Here is an 18,585-nt window from a genome sequence, read left to right on the forward strand (position 1 = left end):
ACGATGCACTATTAACAGTCAGTGAAAATTGGCCTTAGCTCAGAAAACATAAACTTTCCACTTAAGAATGCACTTACTGTAAAAAAAAATTCTGGTTATAAACTAACACTCGCTTACAAAAAAGAACCCGAACAGAAAACAACAATCTCTGTTTCCCAGGGTGAGCCTGACTTCCAGCACAGGCCTTTCTGGCCCGGAGAAAGTTTGCCCTAGGAGTGCAGTCGTGTGCAAACTGGGGCTCCAGGAGCTTCGTTCTGCAGAGTGGGGAGTGCGGAAGCCAGGCGGCTACCGCAGGTGGTAGACTTGGCAGGGAGAGGAGCATATGGGTTCGCCAGCAGAAAGAGATGTCACCATCTGGCACGCAAGCCCCTCAGATGATCCCATTACCTCCCTGCCCTACGCCTCATCCAGGTGGAGCACAGATGGCATTTAAGATACATTTGATTAATTTTTTAATGACAGAGTCCTGGTTTTAAGCAAACAGAGAGAGAAGGTGATGTGTTTTGTTAGCGGCGTCGGCCAAGGTGGAGCTCAAAGAAGAGGGGAGAAGTTTCTGAGGATAGGTCATCTGTGACATGATCACTTGGGATGGAACTGGGTGTCTTCTGTGGGAACAGCGGAAGTGTAGTCCCCGGGAAAGAGGCAGATCAGCATGCCAGCTATGGATGAGCAAGTAAAAATTGATTTCTGGAGGAGCAGGAACATTTCCTGGAGGCACTCCTCGCCAGCCCCGTATGACTTTCAGATCGGACTTCTGGACACAGACTGTTAGGTGGTCTCGTGGTTTATTTGGTGCAGGGTTTGAGCATAAATGCCAGCCTGTGGCCGTTTGGGCTATAGGGTCAGGGAAGCCGGACGTGCTCCGAGCATCTGTTGGACTGCAACATCTAGAATCTCAGGGGCTGTGAGCTTGCAGAACCTTACTCGGCACTCTGGCGTCTTGGACGAACGGCGCACCTGTTTCGATATTGTTGGTGTTTTGTCTGTGCGTCAGTTCACGTGGTCGGGTTGTTCTGGGGCGCGTCTCATGTAGATCGGCTACACCCGTCAGCAGCCGCGACACCACACCTAAGATTCCAGTCACGGGGTGGCCTTGCGTCCGGTTCAAAAAGTGTGACTCTTTGGACTGGAACAACCCACCCCTTAAAATGCCTCATACAGTAAATTCTGGAAACAAACCCCCAGACTGAAACTCCTTGTCTAAATAAGAGAGCCTTCGCTGCAGAAATTGGTTGCGGTATCCCTCACCTTGTTCACGCAGGGACCGCCTGTCTGTGGGCTACAGAGCAGTGCTCCTCCCTTCGAGTCGACATCCCTTGTTGGACTCGGGGGTGCATGCTGTGCAGAAGGGGTGTGTTGGAATCGGATGGAACTCTGGGCATCTCTTCAGAGCCCCTCCTTACACAGCAGATGGCCGGCGGGGCCTCTCAGTCCGTGTCGTCTGTTCTAGAGACCAGACAGTAAAGAGAACCCTAGTTCTGCTGATGATCAATCAGAATTCCACCCCACCCCCCTTCAGATCCATGAGAAAGAAGAGGAAGAGTTCAATGAGAAGAGTGAACATGATTCTGGTATCAATGAGGAGCCTCTACTCACAGCAGATCAGGTATGGATACTTCTCTTGGTTCTTGGGACTTTTCGTTCTTTGGATCAAGAAAAAGTCTAAGTACATACGTGTCATGGCCCTTAAAGCAGAAGACAAATATATGGTGGATGGGTCGATGACTCGGAGTGTCTTTGATAAGGGATTTCATTTCTCTCTAGGCCTCCGTTTACCCACCTGCAGTCAATAGGAGCACAGTTCCTGATACTCGGGCTGGGCGGGGCTCATGCTGAGTAGAGCCGGAGAAAGGCCCCGAGTCCACGGGCTTCACTTCTCGCTAAACCTCCAGGTGCAATCTCATTAAGAGTCAAGACACTTAAATCAGGGTCCCAGATACCTACTCTTGCAAAAGTAGAAGTGACAGTTGAGGCTTTTGTATGAAGGGTATTTTCTCCTATTTCATAGAACACTCAAAATGTTGAGCCTTCCAAAAGGAGTCTTAACGGACAGTTGTATCTTTGTTTTAAAAAAAAAAAGGTAGCGCTTGACATTTGATTGAATTAGTTATATTTTAGCTTTAGCCATGTATTACTTAGGGAGGGAATAATCTTGGGTCTCTGGATTCTTTTTTCATCTTTTTGGTCAACAAATATTTCTGGGCGACTTTTTGAGCAGACACCATATACATTTTTCACAAAGTAGATCTGAAAAAGCTCCTCCAGGAGCCTGTGGTGCCAGAAAGTGCTTTTCGGCCAAAGGAACTCTTTCATATCTGTGGCAGAAAGGTGGGATATAAACAGGTAAGGATCAAGAGACTGAAGGGCACCAGATGAAAAGAGAAGAGGGGCTAACGGTTATTCTTGTCCATTGTGAGAGAAATACAATTCAGTGATCCGAGGTGAGCGATACGTTCTCTGTGGGGAGAAGGAGAAACTCAGCCATAAAATTCTGAAGGGGGTTTGTCATTTGTTTGCATTTTATAAACGGCTTTCAGGAAGCAAAGCCTAAGTATTCCCTAAATTTGCTGAATGGAGGTGAGACGGTGTGGGAATAAAATAGAGATTATTCTTAAGGTGCGGACACCCTAAGTCCCCTTGTCCCTGGTCCAGCTAACGTGAAGAAACCTGCCTCAGAGAGAACACAGCCCAGGGACCTGGAGCCTGAATCCATCACAGAATCGAGGACAGACAAATGCATGAGCGCCTGTCGTGACCAGACCCCTCCTCGGACGCCTTTCGACTGTCTTGCCTTCTTCCATGTTCTTTACGTGTCAACAGTTAATGAACGGAGCCGCTCACCTGTCTGCCTCTGGCAAACTTCTGATTTAGCTCTCTCTTGTTGGGGCAGAGCCCTAGTAAGACTGGACATGTCAGCTGGGTTTCTTAGCTCCTTTCTGTTCTCCAGACCCTACCTATCCGTTTGTTATTTTAGCCTCCTGTTTGGCATTTGTGGCTGGGCAGCCTTACTTCCTAGCTAGATGAATTCCAGAGATATCTTCTCTGTGTAAGAACAGCCTCCCCATTTTGAGTTGTTCTAGGAACAGCAAAGCACTGTAACGATTAATGGGCTGGGTTTTGTGTTAAAGTTGGGTGGATAAAGTGTTTTCCCACTTAGAATAAAGCGCTCAGCACTTGAAGTCAATGTTCCCTTCCAGGCAGCTCTGCTTTGTTTCCCGAAAGAGGAGTTTATTTCCAATAAAGCACTCATCTAAATGGTGTTCTTGGAAGAGATTTCACATTCAAGAGTGCTTTACGTTGACGAAAGAGTGTGTGTAAGCCTTGGGTCAGATCTATTTTTATTATTATTCAATATTTATTAAATAACAATATTGCTTTAGGAATTTTACAGGCCGCAAATTAGAAACACCCTTAACTGATCAGAATCTGAGCCGGGCTGTCCCTCCAGCCGAGAACGGAGTTAGCACTCTCTCGCGTACCTTCTTCAGGTGATTGAGGAGATCGAGGGAATGATGCGGAACTCCCCAGACCCCGAGGAAGAAGAGGACGTCCTGGAAGAAGAGGACGAGGGAGAGACCTCTTCCCAGGCAGACTCGGTCCTCCTGCAGGAGATGCAGGCCTTGACCCAGACCTTCAACAACAACTGGTCCTACGAAGGTGAGGGGCCTGGCGGGTGGGCTTGCCGAGGATGAACCCTCCTGGCCGCGGGCCAGGCCGTGGGCACACGCTTCCCATGTAGCTAGGAGGACCTCCAATTCAGGAGTTGGCAACCCCTTTCTTACTGGGCGTCAGGAGAGAAGTTAGCAAATTGTGGGGGTGGCGGAAAGGCATTCGAGCAACATCAAAATGGTAAAGCTAACCAAAGAACAAGACTAAAGCTGAATAAGCAGAAGAAATCGGAACCCACTCTCTAAAATGGTACTACCATAAAATCAATGAGAAAGGTAAGGATCGTTTGAGCTGATATTTTTGGAAAGCTCTCTGTGTGCCAGACCCTGTTCTAAGATTTGTTGGGCATCATCTCATTTCATCCCTACCCCAACTCCAGTAGGATTGGGGTGACTGAGGGTGCTGAGAGGCTAAGTGACTTATTCGATGCCACTGCTGGGGAAATAGAATTAAGAACAAAATCCACCCCCCCCCCCAGAAAACCTCTCCACAGAAGGAGAAGAGAAAGCAAACAATGTTATTATTGGATAAGCATGAAGCCAGAGCAGAGCGCCCATCACAAGCAAGTCGCTGAAGGGATTGCAAAACCAGAAAGAAATCCTACGCTCGTCTCCAGCGAAGTGGATACAACCCATTACATTAAATCGGTTTAGCAATCCAGAGAAGGGCGACCAGTTAGGGCCCTGTCATCTTCTTTGATGATGACTTTTCCAGCCCGTAGCTCCCAGGTGGTGGAGGAAACATTCCTGAGTCCTGAGACGGACAAGGGGCTTATTGCATTGTTCAAGTGATGGGCGTCCATCTGCAAAGGACAGAGGGAGGCACCCTCAGAGAACAGGCAGGGGAAGGAGAGAGAAGTCTCTTTCCTTATTTTCGACAGGGAGAGCCAAGCGTCCTATTTTTTAACTTGTATCTGCCCCGACACCCCCGTCCAGGTGGTGAGGGGTGGGGCCCACGTGCGAAGCCAGACAGGTTAATGCCAGCATCCACACTCTTCGTCTGTGTGTCGTGTTAGCTCTCTGACCCAGGTTCCTAGTAATTACGATCAGGCAAAGAAAGGAGTGGATGAGCCGTGGAATGAAAAGATATGACACGGCGAAGGCAGAACTGAGTCTAAGAGCCACCCATCTGGAGGGGTAGCGGTGCCCGTCCTGTAGGAGGGACCGTGATCCTTGGGAGGAGAGGCACAGGTGGGCTGGCGGGGACTTAGAAACACCGCAGAGGCCAGGCCGGCCGGGCAGGTGTCAAGGTCCAAACATGGGTGAAAATCGAGGCCTGCTCTCAGGAACAGTATCCTGAAAATGGAGCTCTGTGGCTCCGAAGAGTAGAGGCCGGGCGAGGGCAAAAGCAGAAGGAATGTGCTGGGAACGATGGGGCCGACTTGGCTGCGGGGCTGCATTCAGGCTGTTCTCAGCCACACAAAGGCCCCAAACATAGCGGGCGACTCAGGAAAACAGCTGAAGTGCACAGTAAAATGGCAAGCACAGAAGGAGGGGGGCAGCTCCAAAGAGCAGAATAAAGGGGGAGGTCGAACCGAGTCAGCAAATCCACAGGCCACGGCAGAAGCAGAACAGAGACGGGAAATGGATTCTGGGGCAGAACCCAAAGATGTTACAAAGGGACAGATTTGAAAAGATGCTCCTCCCACAATCTATGTCTTTTTTTTTAAGTAGGCTCCATGCCAAGCGTGGGGCTTGAACTCATAACCTTGGGATCGAGAGTTGCATGCTCTACGGACTGAGCAAACCAGACGCACCTCCCCCCCACCCCGCCCCATCTATTTTAAAATGAAGACATCTGAGGGGACAAGACTTTAAGACAAAGTTATCTGCATCCCATTATCTCAGGTTCCCTTTCCTTTACTCTGACAGCAGGATCTGACCAGCCAGCCCGGGCGCACTTTCCAGTCTGTGTTCCCAGTGGGCCGCACGTTTCCCGTGTTTCTGAGTATCTGCACTGCCGTGCAGGGCCAGGGGTGAAGGGGGCCTCAGATCACTGTGCTTATTTTCCTGGCTGGCTGATCTTGATCAGCTCTTGGGACAAACAGCACCTCTCTCCTGCTCTTCAGCTCATATGCCAAAAACCCCCTCTTCATGTTTTCTGCCGCTGATCTTTGACCCATTTCGCACCAGGAATATCATAGACACAGAGGAAAAATGGTAAGAGGAAGAAGGGATCAAAAAGTCACATGTCTGTCCATGCACGTTTTTTTTCAAAGATTTTGTTTATTTATTTGTTAGAGAGAGAGCACAAGCAGGGGAGTGGCAGGCAGAGCGGGCAGAGGGAGAAGCCGATTCTCCATGGAGCAGGGAGCCCAACAAGGGACTCAATCCCAGGACCCTGGGATCATGACCTGAGCCGAAGGCAGACGCTTCACCGACTGAGCCACCAGGCGCCCCGTCCATGCACATTTTTGTGAACGGAGCCCACGGTCTTCCGTGGGGCTGTTTCTTCTTCCTCTTTCGTTATCCTGAGAGTGGTGTTCACTGTGACTGTCGTATACAGGTCCCTTCCTTCCGGGCAGGCCCCTAAATTCCCAGTCCTGTAAGGAGGTGGGAGGGGTCCCCTTGGGAGGGGCAGCCCCACCTCCAGCGGCAGCAGGCCCAGGAGCCTCGGGGTGGGCTCTGGCTCGGGTTCAGCTGTCACCTGCAGGTCGGTGTCCCCCTGCAGGCCTGAGGCACATGACTGGGTCGGAGCTGACCGAGCTGCTGGACCAGGTGGAGGGCGCCATCCGGGACTTCTCAGAGGAGCTGGTACAACAGCTGGCCCGCCGGGACGAGCTGGAGTTCGAGAAGGAAGTGAAGAACTCCTTCATCACGGTGCTTATCGAGGTTCAGAACAAGCAGAAGGAGCAGCGAGAACTGATGAAGAAGAGGCGGAAAGAGAAAGGGCTGAGCTTGCAGAGCAGCCGGATAGAGAAGGGAAACCAGATGCCTCTCAAGGTACGTGAACCACCCTGCGGGACGGCGAGCTGCGTCCGGCCTCCCATGCTCGCCGCGTCGGGCCCAGTCCCAAGCCTGCAGAGGACCCATACGCAGCCCGGGACTGAGCAGTGACTGTGAGCAGGACCCTTGGCAGACAGTAGGGCTGTAAAGGCGGAGAAGGCACCCCTGTCTCCTTTCCTCCCCCTTGAGGACCTCGGTCCCGCTGGGCGACACGGGACGTGGACATTGGAAAATACTTGCGTGTGGCCTGTGCTCCCTGAGGCAAAACCTTAGAAAGAGGGGTGAAGGTGGTTAGGATTGAGGGGCACTTGTGTCCTGGGACTCAGGGTCAGCACCCCTCCTACTCGTCCTGACTTCTCTCTTTAGGATGTCGGGAGGGTGTTTCCAGATTGAAAATTCTGACTCCTTGCTGTTAGATTGACAGGATTCTTCGAACCCGTGGTTCTTGATCAGGGAAGCTCGGGAGAATCCTCCAAGGAGATTGTTCAAAATACCTTGGCCGAGGCTCTGTCCCAGATCTCCTGAATTGGGCCTCGGCTTGTGCATTTTGGAAAAGCCTTCCCGGATAAGGACGGGAGCTTTACATCTGGCCTCCCCAGTTGGAGGGATGTTTTGTTTTCCTCTGTAAGATGCTTGCGTCATCACCTGCCCTAGGCTTACGGTCCTGCTTTATTCCTCTCTGTCCACACAGAGGCTGAAATGAGGAAACCAGGGGGGACCTATTGCCCCGAGGGAATGACTAAGAGAAGAGTCTTTGAGCCTCTACTCTTGGTCCTTGCAAAGCTCAGGCTTAAATTTTGGCCTGTTTTTTAGCCCAGGTGTTATCTGGGACAGGGTGGTGGCCGGTGGGTCTGGGTAGCTTGGGGAGGACCCCCAAGTCCCCAGGGAGCAATGACTGTGGGGCAGGAAGCGGTTGTTCGTGAGCCCGCCCTCCCCTCTCCTCTCCCCAGCGCTTCAGCATGGAAGGCATCTCGAACATTCTGCAGAGCGGCATTCGCCAGACCTTTGGCTCCTCAGGAACGGACAAACAGGTACAAGCATTTCCCCGGCTCCCAGCTTTCCTCCTGGACTCTTGCAACCTGGCCTCCCCTGCACGGGGTGATTGACTAGGATTATCCCAGCCCTCAGGCAAAGGGAGGTCTTAGCATCTTCCTCTACTCTTCAGAAGGGACAGTGTCTTTTAAAAGGTGAACTGTTTTTTGTTTTGTTTTGTTTTGTTTTTGAGCTGTTGCCAGGCCCTCAGGTGCAAAGATGGGTAAGCCCTGGTCCCTGCCCTCACGAAGTGCATAATCTGATAGAAAGGGCATGTGTGTAAACGGACAAGTATGAGATCGTGGAGCAGGCACACGTAATTGTGTGCGTGTGTTAGACATCTTGGTAGCTGAATCCCAAGGGTGAGAATTCTGGCATTGCAGCGAAGAGGGGAGACTTTGGGAATATCTGACCCGGTCCCCTCGTTTTGCAGCGGCGAGAACTAAGATCCAGAGAGATTAGATCTTCTCTCAAGGTCACACAGCTAGGGGCAGAACCAAGATCAAAAGATAAGTGTTTTGGCTTTTGGGCTGGAGCTCTTCTCACTCAGGTCCCCAGGCTCCCCCCTCAAGCTTCTGGATCTCTCTGGCATCCTGTTCTCGGGCTCCACGGGCCAAGATGATCTTGTTGTAGAAACACCTCATCTCCAGCAGAGGGAGCAAACCCAGCGTCCGGGACCAAGGGCGGGGTTGAGGTTCTCGTCCCCATCGTTTGTGACAAAAGAGAGACAGTTGGATTTCACATTGCACGGCACAGGGTCAGAAGTATGAGCTCCCTCTAAAATGTTCTCTGCGCTCCGACTGAAGGAGAAAAAGCTCACCAGGATTCCCAAATATCCAAAAGCTTCTAGCGTCAGAAGAACATATCCACGGGATGGAGGGCTAGTAGGGTGAAGTCTTACTTTAAGAGACTTTCGCCGGAGATGGGGAAAGGGCCCCGAGGCAGTGGTGTGCAGAATACCATGGGTGTTGCCGCGAGTGTCAGCTTGATGGAACATGTTGGGTAGAGACGATCACAGTCCCCACGCGATTTGTCAACTGGTCTGTCCCGCGGAGGGACCCTACTTGTGTCTCAAGCGCTGCTTGGCATGTTTGTATGTTTGTCTCGTAGTATTTGAACACCGTCATCCCTTATGAGAAGAAAGCCTTGCCCCCGTCAGTGGAAGATCTCCAGATGCTGACAAACAGTGAGTTCCTCTCGTGCTCAGAGAGATGGGCCGCTCGCTCCCCCCCTCCCTCCCTCCCTGGGAGGGGCAGCGCGAGATGGGTCAGACTGTGTCCCTGGGTCGCTTCCTCCCTACACGGGGCACCCAGAGCTGTCCTGTTGTCTCCCTGGCTCCTTGTAAAGGGCAGAGCCCTGCCAGGAGGGACTGCACTGGTAAAGAGGGCGGGGGCGGGCGGGGGCCGTGTGGGGTGGCTCACCCAGCAGTGCTCAAAGCCTTGCCTTCTCGACCTTGTTTGTTCTCTTGTCGGCAACTTCGTCGTCCCACCTGTGGCCCCGCAGCAGGGAGCTTGGTCGAGGGGGCTGGTTGCATTTTTAAGGAGAAGCAAGGTTTCTTGGGTGGCAGGGGGTGGGTACGCCTGACCTGAAAGAATAGTTTTCCTTCCAGGAAATGACTGCCTCCTCTCCTTTGCTTTGGCTCTATTGTCAAATATTAATAAACATCCTCGAGCTATGGGAGAAACCAGTGTGTGATAAAGAGCCCTTTGTAGGCAGAATCTCTTTACATACATCAAATGCAACAACCCCCAAAGGGCTGGGGGCACATGGTATTAGCCATCAGTGTCAGCCTGATTCTTTTAGGAAGAGAAAAATCCGAGGCCGAGCTGGGGTGGCAGGCTCAGTGAATCACAAGAATGTCCATCTCCCTGGCAACCGTGCACCGCACGGAGTGACATAGTAACCGGCCGTCCAGCCCAACGGCGCCCTACTTCTGTCTCTGCCTCGGAGGGGGGGAAAGGCTTGAGCAGCGGGCTAGGGCGAGCGCAGGGCCGTTTGCTACCCCAGGGGAGGGCAAGAGGAGTTTCTTCTGTTCAGCTGAGGAAGACAGACACCTGCTGCCCCCCTCCCCCCGCCCCGTGCTATAAAGGTGACCAAACATTTTCATTGTTATCAGTCTGGGGAACCAAAGCAGGTGGTTCTGGTAAACAGAAATCCTGCCTTCGTCCATGGGTACCGCGTCCTTGAGAATCTGGAATTTTCAATTCAAAGTGCCTTGGCTTCCTCTTCACTCCTTTTAAACTCTTTTATTTGCATAAATATGCACTAAGATTTTTTTTTTTTTCCAAGGGAGCAGACAGAAACGAACTGACATTTATAGGTGTTTGTGTTTTCACAAGTAGTAAGCGTTTGGAAAATAATTGGGACAGATTACGAAGGTGGATATATGTAAAGTACCCGATCATGGTTTTTTTTAAAAAAGGAAGAGCTATAAATTTATTACAGATACCCATTCAGGAATTCAGTGCGAAATCCTTTCATTTTAATTAAGAAACAGTGGGTTTATTTACATGGTTCAGTTTCGTTTAAAAAATTTTAATTGGAGTGTATCCATCATTTAGAATAGTTTGGAAATACAGAACAGTGAACAAAAGAAAATAAATAATTCATTGTCCCCTCCACTGTGGTTACTATTTTGGTGTTTTCAGCCATAATGTTTTATGTCTTCTCCACGTACTTGGGATTATACTGGCTATAAAATTTTGTATCATGATTTTAGTCATATCAGTTAACATTTGGTTAACATTCTTTTTATGGCTCTCTCTCCTATCATGTGGGTATACCACATTCCAATGTTTTATTCTTTTTAAAAGAAAAAAACTGCCATCTTTCCTAAATGTGAACTCTGCTGCAGGTTATAAAAGCTTTTTTTTGGCCAGTCCTCAATGGATCCGTGAGTGTCTCCTCTTTACCCCTAAACCAAGGACACAGGCCCTGGACCAGCTCTTGGGACCGGACAACTCCTATACATTTTGGATTTTGGCAATGAACTTAGACACATATTGGCTGAATGCAAGGATTGCGTTTTTATAGCTGTCTTCTTCTTCTTCTTCTTTTTTTAAAAGAATTTATTTATTTGAGAGAGGGAGAAAGCATGAGCAGGGGGAGGGGCAGAAGCAGACTCTCCACTGAGCGTGGAGCCAGATGTGAGGCTCGATCCCAGGCCCCCGGGGATCATGACCCGAGCTGAAGACAGATGCAGGCAGATGCTTAACCGACTGAGCCACCCAGGCGCCCCCTCCAGCTGTCTTCTTGGTGTGGCAAGAAATAAACCAACACCTGGAGGGCCCCAGTTTCAGGCTCTTTCTTTCCTCCGGGCCACTGACTCATGCCACCACCAGGTTCCATTTGTCACCCACTCCCAATTTTTGGAGTCATGTTTCATGACCCCGACCTGAAGCGAGGCAGGGTCATCAGCGGAGAGCAAGGCTGTGGAAACAGATGGGGATCCATCCCCATATTGTCCAGGCTGCCTCCTCCTGGTGACCGGAGCCGGCTGACCTTATTGCTTTCCCTGCTCGCAGAAAAGCAAGACATGCTCATTGAAGAGGGCCAGACCCTTCCGAAATATGATATAGAAAGGAATATCCCCTGTGGTCTCACACCCAGAGATAATGAGTCTTTACAGTTTTTTTTTTTAAAGATTTTATTTATTTATTCGACAGAGATAGAGACAGCCAGCGAGAGAGGGAACACAAGCAGGGGGAGTGGGAGAGGAAGAAGCAGGCTCCCAGCAGAGAAGCCTGATGTGGGGCTCGATCCCAGAACACTGGGATCACGCCCTGAGCCGAAGGCAGACGCTTAACGACTGCGCCAACCAGGCGCCCCCAGAACATTATGTATTAACTTTAAAATGAATAAATAAATTCTAATATTCATAGAAAAAATTTGGAAGAATATGCATAAAACTGTAAAGACTCGGGGCGCCTGGGTGGCACAGCGGTTAAGCGTCTGCCTTTGGCTCAGGGCTTGATCCCGGCGATCTGGGATCGAGCCCCACATCAGGCTCTTCTGCTATGAGCCTGCTTCTTCCTCTCCCACTCCCCCTGCTTGTGTTCCCTCTCTCACTGGCTGTCTCTGTCAAATAAATAAATAAAATCTTAAAAAAAAATACATAATGTTCTGCAGCTATCTTGCTTCACCGGTAAATATGTCTCGTACCCCTGGGTCTGTCTCTCATTCTTCATGGAGCTCTATGAGACTATGTGGCACAGACACACCGTGGTTTATTTAAGGGGTCTGAGATGAAGAATCCTACTGGCGGGCTCTCTCCTCCCTCATTTTTTGATATTGTAAACATTTTTTTTTAAAGATTTTATTTATTTGACAGAGAGAGACACAGCGAGAGAGGGAACATAAGCAAGGGGAGAGGGAGAGGAAGAAGCAATCTTCCCACCGAGCAGGGAGCCCGACGTGGGGCTCAATCCCAGGACCCTGGGATCATGACCTGAGCTGAAGGCAGACGCTTCACCGACTGAGCCACCCAGGCGCCCCCCCAACAACATTTTAAAAAGATTTTATACAAAGCTGACTTCCCCAATAAGAATTACGAATATGAGAAAGCGCTACCTCATTTAATAACAGAAAAAGCTGTTTTCAAAATTTCTATAAAAAAAGCCTTTTTACGCTTTAGTAACGTCCCCTTTGCTTGCCTTATATGTGCGTAAATCATCAAGTGTCTCAATGAGAAGTCTGTACGCTCCTTGGGGGTCCACAATTCTTCTGCATTTCCACAAATTCTAGCACCGTAGTGGGCATAAGCCAGAAAATAAATACTTGTTAACGTAAGTTCATTTGTGATTAATACATCAGAATAATAATTTATGATTCTAATAATTAGAATCATTTTTTTTAATAATGATTTTTTATTATATTATGTTAGTCACCATACAGTACATCCCCGGTTTTCGATGTAAGGCTCGATGATTCATTAGTTGTGTATAACACCCAGTGCACCATGCAATATGTGCCCTCCTTACTACCCATCACCGGTCTATCCCATTCCCCCACCCCCCTCCCCTCTGTAGCCCTCAGTTTGTTTCTCATAGTCCATAGTCTCTCATGTTTCATTCCCCCTTCTGATTACCCCCCCTTTCTTTATCCCTTTCTTCCCCTACTGATCATTCTAGTTCTTATGTTCCATAGATGAGAGAAATCATATGATAGTTGTCTTTCTCTGCTTGACTTATTTCACTTAGCATTATCTCCTCCAGTGCCGTCCATGTTGTAGCAAATGTTGAGAACTCGTTCTTTCTGATTGCTGAGTAATATTCCATTGTATATATGGACCACAACTTCTTAATCCAGTCATCTGTTGAAGGGCATCTCGGCTCCTTCCACGATTTAGCTATTGTGGACATTGCTGCTATGAACATTGGGGTGCATATGGCCCTTCTCTTCACTACGTCTGTATCTTTGGGGTAAACACCCAGTAGTGCAATGGCTGGATCATAGGGTAGCTCAATTTTTAACTTTTTAAGGGACCTCCACACGGTTTTCCAGAGTGGCTGTACCAACTTGCATTCCCACCAACAATGTAGGAAGGATCCCCTTTCTCCACATCCTCTCCAACAATTGTTGTTTCTTGCCTTGTCTATTTTTGCCATTCTAACTGGCGTAAGGTGGCTCTTTGGGCAACTAATATTTGATAAAGCAGGAAAAAACATCCGGTGGGAAAAAGACAGTCTCTTCAATAAATGGTGCTGGGAAAATTGGACAGCTACATGCAAAAGAATGAAACTTGACCACTATCTCACACCATACACAAAAATAAACTCCAAATGGATGAAAGACCTCGATGTGAGACAAGAATCCATCAAAATTCTAGAGGAGAACATAGGCAGTAACCTCTACGACATCGGCCAAAGCAACCTTTTTCATGATACATCCCCAAAGGCAAGAGAAACAAAAGACAAAATGAATTTATGGGACTTCATGTAGAATCATTTTTCTAATACCTGTTTACACGAGTAGAATGTCTTTAAAGAGTTTTATGGGTGATTCAATAACGTGATGACTGTTATTCTTAACAGTTAGATTGCATCTGGAAGCTGATTCTTCTTTAAATTGCTTTATTTCTTTTCATGCTTATTAAAGATAGATACTTAGGAAATAATGTGGAGATTAAAGATGAGCAAAAAAAGAAAAAAGTAAAAGATAAAAGAAAATAAAGTCACCAACAGGTCACTCTGGCTTTTTGGATGTATTCTACTCCAGCAGCATGTGGAGTGCTGACACTTGACAGAAGCTTCTAGAAGTTTGCGCCATACTCAGTGAATGTCTGGTTTCCTCGAGTCGTTTCTCACTCGGGGTTGGTGGGTTGTCTGCCTAGACGTGAGCTTTATGCCTTGCTGGCATCTTGGCTCATCTCTGTCTCTCTCTCCTTCCCTAGTTCTCTTCGCCATGAAGGAGGATAACGAGAAGGTGCCCACTTTGCTAACGGACTACATTTTAAAAGGTGAGAGCAGCCCCCGGGGCCCCTGGAGCAGGGCTTCCCGGCGTCCCCTCCCCAGGGAACCCACTCTGCTCCGCAGCCTTCCCGGAGCGTCCTGCCAGCCCAGACCGCGCAGGGGGGAGGGCCAGGGGCCGCCAGTGGGCGATTGGGAGGCCCTCACAGGAATGGGGTTTTGTCGTTGCATGTTGCCAGGAGGCCGGAGAAGGAGATTCCTTCACCCTGGAGTCCCCACAGCGACTCCACAACAGAGCGGATGAACTAGCACAAGCCTGATGGCGAAAGTTCTGGAGAGCTCAGGCTATTTCGTGGGGAAAAACAGAGCCCGGGGCTACCTTTACTAGGCTCAGCTGCTTGAAGTCATGCCTAGCTACATCCTTCCCTGGCTTTTGTTCTGTCTTTGATTGAGGAAACTGTTAAGGTATATAGGAGTCGCGTGACCGGAGTAAGAACTCTCATGCAGTCATCCTGCCTCAGTGAGCACTGACTCTGGGCTGATCTTTGTCACTTCCATCCCTGCCCAGTTCTCGCCTCCGAATTATTCTGAAACAGATCCCGACCATCAGTTTTCTTAACCTATAAGTATTTCAGTGTACATTTCTAAAACATAAGGACTCTTTTCCAAAACCTAACCACAATATCGTTGTCACAACTAGAAAAATAAAAAATGTCCCAATATCTTTTTTTTTTTAAGATTTTTTTTTTATTTATTTATGTGACAGAGAGACAGCCAACGAGAGAGGGAACACAAGCAGGGGGAGTGGGAGAGGAAGAAGCAGGCTCCCAGCAGAGGAGCCTGACGTGGGGCTTGATCCTAGCACCCTGGGATCACGCCCTGAGCTGAAGGCAGACGCTTAACCGCTGTGCCACCCAGGCGCCCCTCAATATCTTTGACTATCCAATCAGTGCTCAGATTTACGATCCATTTTCTCAGTCTGTTTGAATCAGGATCCAATGAAGGCCCGTACACCGCAATTGGATAATGTCTCCTAAATCTCTTTTAACGTATGTGTAGGTTCCGCTTCCTTTCCTCTCGTCCCTTGACATTTATTTCTTGGAGAAACCAGGCTCTTCGCCCCATAGAATTTCCTCATTTTGGCTTCTGCTAGTTAGTTGTGTCCCCCTGGTTTAATTTCATGTGTTCCTCCATGTTTTGTATTTCCTGTTAGCTGGCAGAGCTAGAGGCTGGATCAGACTCAGTCCCAAATTTTTTGATAAACATCACATGATCAGTAGTGTTAACTTCCACTAAGAGACACATATTCTCCGGTTGTCTTTCTTTATGTGATGTTCACCTCGGTTTGAGTCTGCTCAGGCCGCTACAACAAAATACCGGGGGGGGGGGAGGGGCTTCAACAACAGAAATGTATTTTCTCACAGTTCCAGAGGCTAGAAGTCCACGATCAAGGAGCCAGCAAATTCAGGTGCTAGCAAGGCCTCTCTTCTTCGCTTGTAGACAGTCACCTTCTCCCTGTGTCCTCACGTGGCCTCTCCCATGTGCACGTGAAGAGAAAGAACACTAAGGCTCTCTGGCGTCTCCTCTTATAAGGACGCTAATCCTATCAGAGCAGAGTCCCGTCCTATGACTCACTTAACCTCACCTCCCTGGAGGCTCCATCTCCAAATACAGCTGCACTGGGGGTTCGGGCTTCGACATGGGAATTTGGTTGGGGGGACCCAGACGTTCAGGCCCTGACAATACCCACTGATGGTCATCCGTTGTCTCATTCTTGATTTCATTCGGCTTTGCCCCACATGCACACGTGACTTTGGGTATGGTTCCAGTAGGCTCGTGGATCTCGGTTAAGAACCCCTGGGTGGTATTGCTTCCGTAAGGATCAGAAAGATTAGTCTTAAATTTCTGCAGGAGGCCTTCAGGCTAAACGTTGGGAAGAACTTTTGCCTCTTAAAGGCTTTCAAAGCCAATTTCTCAAAGGAGGTCTGTGGAAATGGGTTTGTAAGTCTGGGAGCCCGAGGGCTGGACCCCTTTCCCCACTGTGATCCACGGAAATGTCAGTGAATTCATAAAACTAGTTAACATTTACTGAGCACTTTCTATTTGCTTCTGAACAGCCCTGTGGGGTAGGCAGAGGCACCATCCCTTGTACACACGGAGAAGCCAGCGCAGAGAGGTAGAGCGATTTCCCCAAGGTCGTAGAATTAGCACAGGCCGGATCCAGGGTTGGACCCCAGGCAGACAAGCACCGGAGACCTAATCAGCGTGCCAAACGGCCACCTCCCGTCTGCTCTTCCTTCTTCCGGAAGCAAGATGTGGGACCGACGTTCTTCCCTGGGTCCTGTTTTGGAGGGGGCGGCTCTCTGCTCAGGACAGGACCGCCTCTCGCCGGGGCCCCCCCTGGGCTGGCAGGTCCTGACACACGCTGTGCTTTGACCTCTCTCCTCTCCCCTTCTCTTTTCAGTGCTCTGTCCCACCTAACCTTGCCCTTGGGGGCAGCCTTGCCGCGGAGGTCACGGAGCAAGAGTCATTCCATCCCAGGGACTGCATGACACCACGTAACCTCCGACGTGTATTTAAACGTGTATAGCTTAACCTGGATTAAACATGAGTAAGCGCGCGGGGTCCTTTGCTGTTGGCTTCTAGTCCTAGTGATCATTGGATGCATGACCGAGGGGCAGGGCTGGCGAGGCGCCTCTCCGCCCGCCGCGGAGGAAGGCCCGCGTTCTCACCGCTCACTATGTAGTCCGGCTCCAGCCCTCGAAAACAGCTTACACTCTAAGACTAATTTTGAAATAAACCTTCATTTAATTAATATTCTTCATGTGCTCTGGAGTGTGGTGTGTCAAACCTGGAGAGAAAGGCTGCATAGCTGCCTTCACAAGACGTTCCGGGGCCTACCGCAGATGATTGGGTGTTGAGGGACCCGAGCGTGGGCCCCGCTGGGGGCCGTGCTGGGCTGCACGGGGTATAGTCAGAAGGAGGAGGCCATCCACAGATTCCCCCCCCCCCCGCCCAAGATCTTGCTGCTTGGCAACTTTAAAGGGAGCCACGCCATGTGTTATAGGAACTACTGGTGGGGGGGTGTCAGACTAGCGGGGTAATGTGGAAGTTAGATAAGGAGCAGCCCGTGCCTCCCGTTGAGATGGCCACACTGGCTCTTGCCCGCCCTCCACGGGGACCTGGAGGCTCGGCGGCTGGAGGGAGGCAGCTGTGCTGAGCAAGCCCAGCTTGGGGGATTGCGGCTGCTGCCTTAACGGCCCCAGTGATCCCGGGGAATGGTGTCCTGTGGCCGTGCGTGCCCTCCCCTGCCCTTCCTGCAGCTCTAGAGGTCCAGCGGCTCTGACTGCTGGGCGCTGTCCCAGCCTTGGTGGCACGCAGTGCCACCTTGACTGACCAGCAGGTGACTGCTGTCCTCATGCCTAGATGCTGCCTTGATTTCACCACAACCTGAATTCACTTGGCTTCCATCTTCTGGCTTGAATAATAGCTCTGTGAATTCCCACAACCCAGTCTTTTTTTTTTTTTTTTTTTTTAAGATTTTATTTATTTGACAGAGAAAGAGAGCACAGGCAGGGGGAGGGGCAGAGGGAGAGGGAGAAGCAGGCTCCCAGCTGAGCAGGGAGCCTGACACAGGGCTTGATCCCAGGACCCTGGGCCCATGACCTAAGCCGAAGACAGATGCTTCACCGACCGAGCCACCCAGGTGGCCCTCCACAGCCCCATCTTAAAACATAAACCTTCATCGAGCTCTTGCCACGTGCCTGCCCCTGACCCTATCGCGTCATAACCTAGTCTCACACTGGAGCGAGAGTCCCTGGTAAGGAGGCAAGAGCATTGCCCAGATTTTACGGATGACAAGACCAGCAAGCAGAGACGTTGAGAAGGGGCAGAGTCAGACTGCCCCCTTCCACTCGCTCTCTGTATGGCGTTTGCTTTGACCGAACATGCCAAACAGAAAGCCATACTTCATGACGTCGGCAACTCAGAAGGCTGTGGGTTGACGTGAGGACGACAGAAGGCATCCCTGGTGCCTTCTCTCACTTCTTGGGCCTCTGCTTTCCTGGGAGCCAGGCCGCCGAGCAGGAGCCATCTTACCTCGGGGTGAGGGGGGCCTACCCCGGCAGGGAAGCTGCCCCAGTGCCTGCAGGTCTAACTCAGGCATCCACCTAGAGCAGAACCTCTACGCGGGTAGAGCCCTGGCTGCTCTGGGGGGATGGAAGCAACCATAGGTTCCCATGCACATCCTCAGGGGCCAACACACGGACAGACCTGAGCCCCGGTGCTTTGACAGCAAGGGATGACTTCGGTTCTGCATTCACTGGCACTGTGGTTAAGGACGCAAAGGGTCACCGGGGGTGCCAGGTCATTTGCCAGCAGTGGGGTTTTTCACCCGTCTCAGCAAAAGGGAAGCAGAGAATCCTCCAGAGTTTTCCTTCCTGCCTTGCGTTTGTCAGATCTGGGTCAGCCGCTCCTTCCCCCCAGTGTACCCTGCCGGCAGGTGTCTGAGGCAGCAGAGACAAGCTCATCAA

General features: G+C 50.2%; 1 protein-coding gene across 1 annotated transcript in view; it reads left to right on the plus strand.

Annotated features, from left to right (window-relative positions):
* The window catches only part of FEZ1 (fasciculation and elongation protein zeta 1), a 44,978-nt gene extending 28,108 nt beyond the window's left edge, over positions 1-16,870 (plus strand). The window contains exons 4-10 of the mRNA XM_040631074.1: positions 1,520-1,606; positions 3,489-3,657; positions 6,340-6,611; positions 7,565-7,645; positions 8,757-8,832; positions 14,038-14,103; positions 16,518-16,870. Coding sequence (XP_040487008.1) covers positions 1,520-1,606; positions 3,489-3,657; positions 6,340-6,611; positions 7,565-7,645; positions 8,757-8,832; positions 14,038-14,103; positions 16,518-16,534 — 768 coding nt within the window. The 3' untranslated portion in view covers positions 16,535-16,870. The remainder of the gene's footprint in view (positions 1-1,519; positions 1,607-3,488; positions 3,658-6,339; positions 6,612-7,564; positions 7,646-8,756; positions 8,833-14,037; positions 14,104-16,517) is intronic.
* The last annotated feature ends 1,715 nt before the right edge of the window (positions 16,871-18,585 follow it).

The sequence above is a fragment of the Ursus maritimus genome, unplaced genomic scaffold, assembly GCF_017311325.1.
Source record: "Ursus maritimus isolate PB19 unplaced genomic scaffold, ASM1731132v1 scaffold_16, whole genome shotgun sequence".
NCBI lineage: Eukaryota > Metazoa > Chordata > Mammalia > Carnivora > Ursidae > Ursus > Ursus maritimus.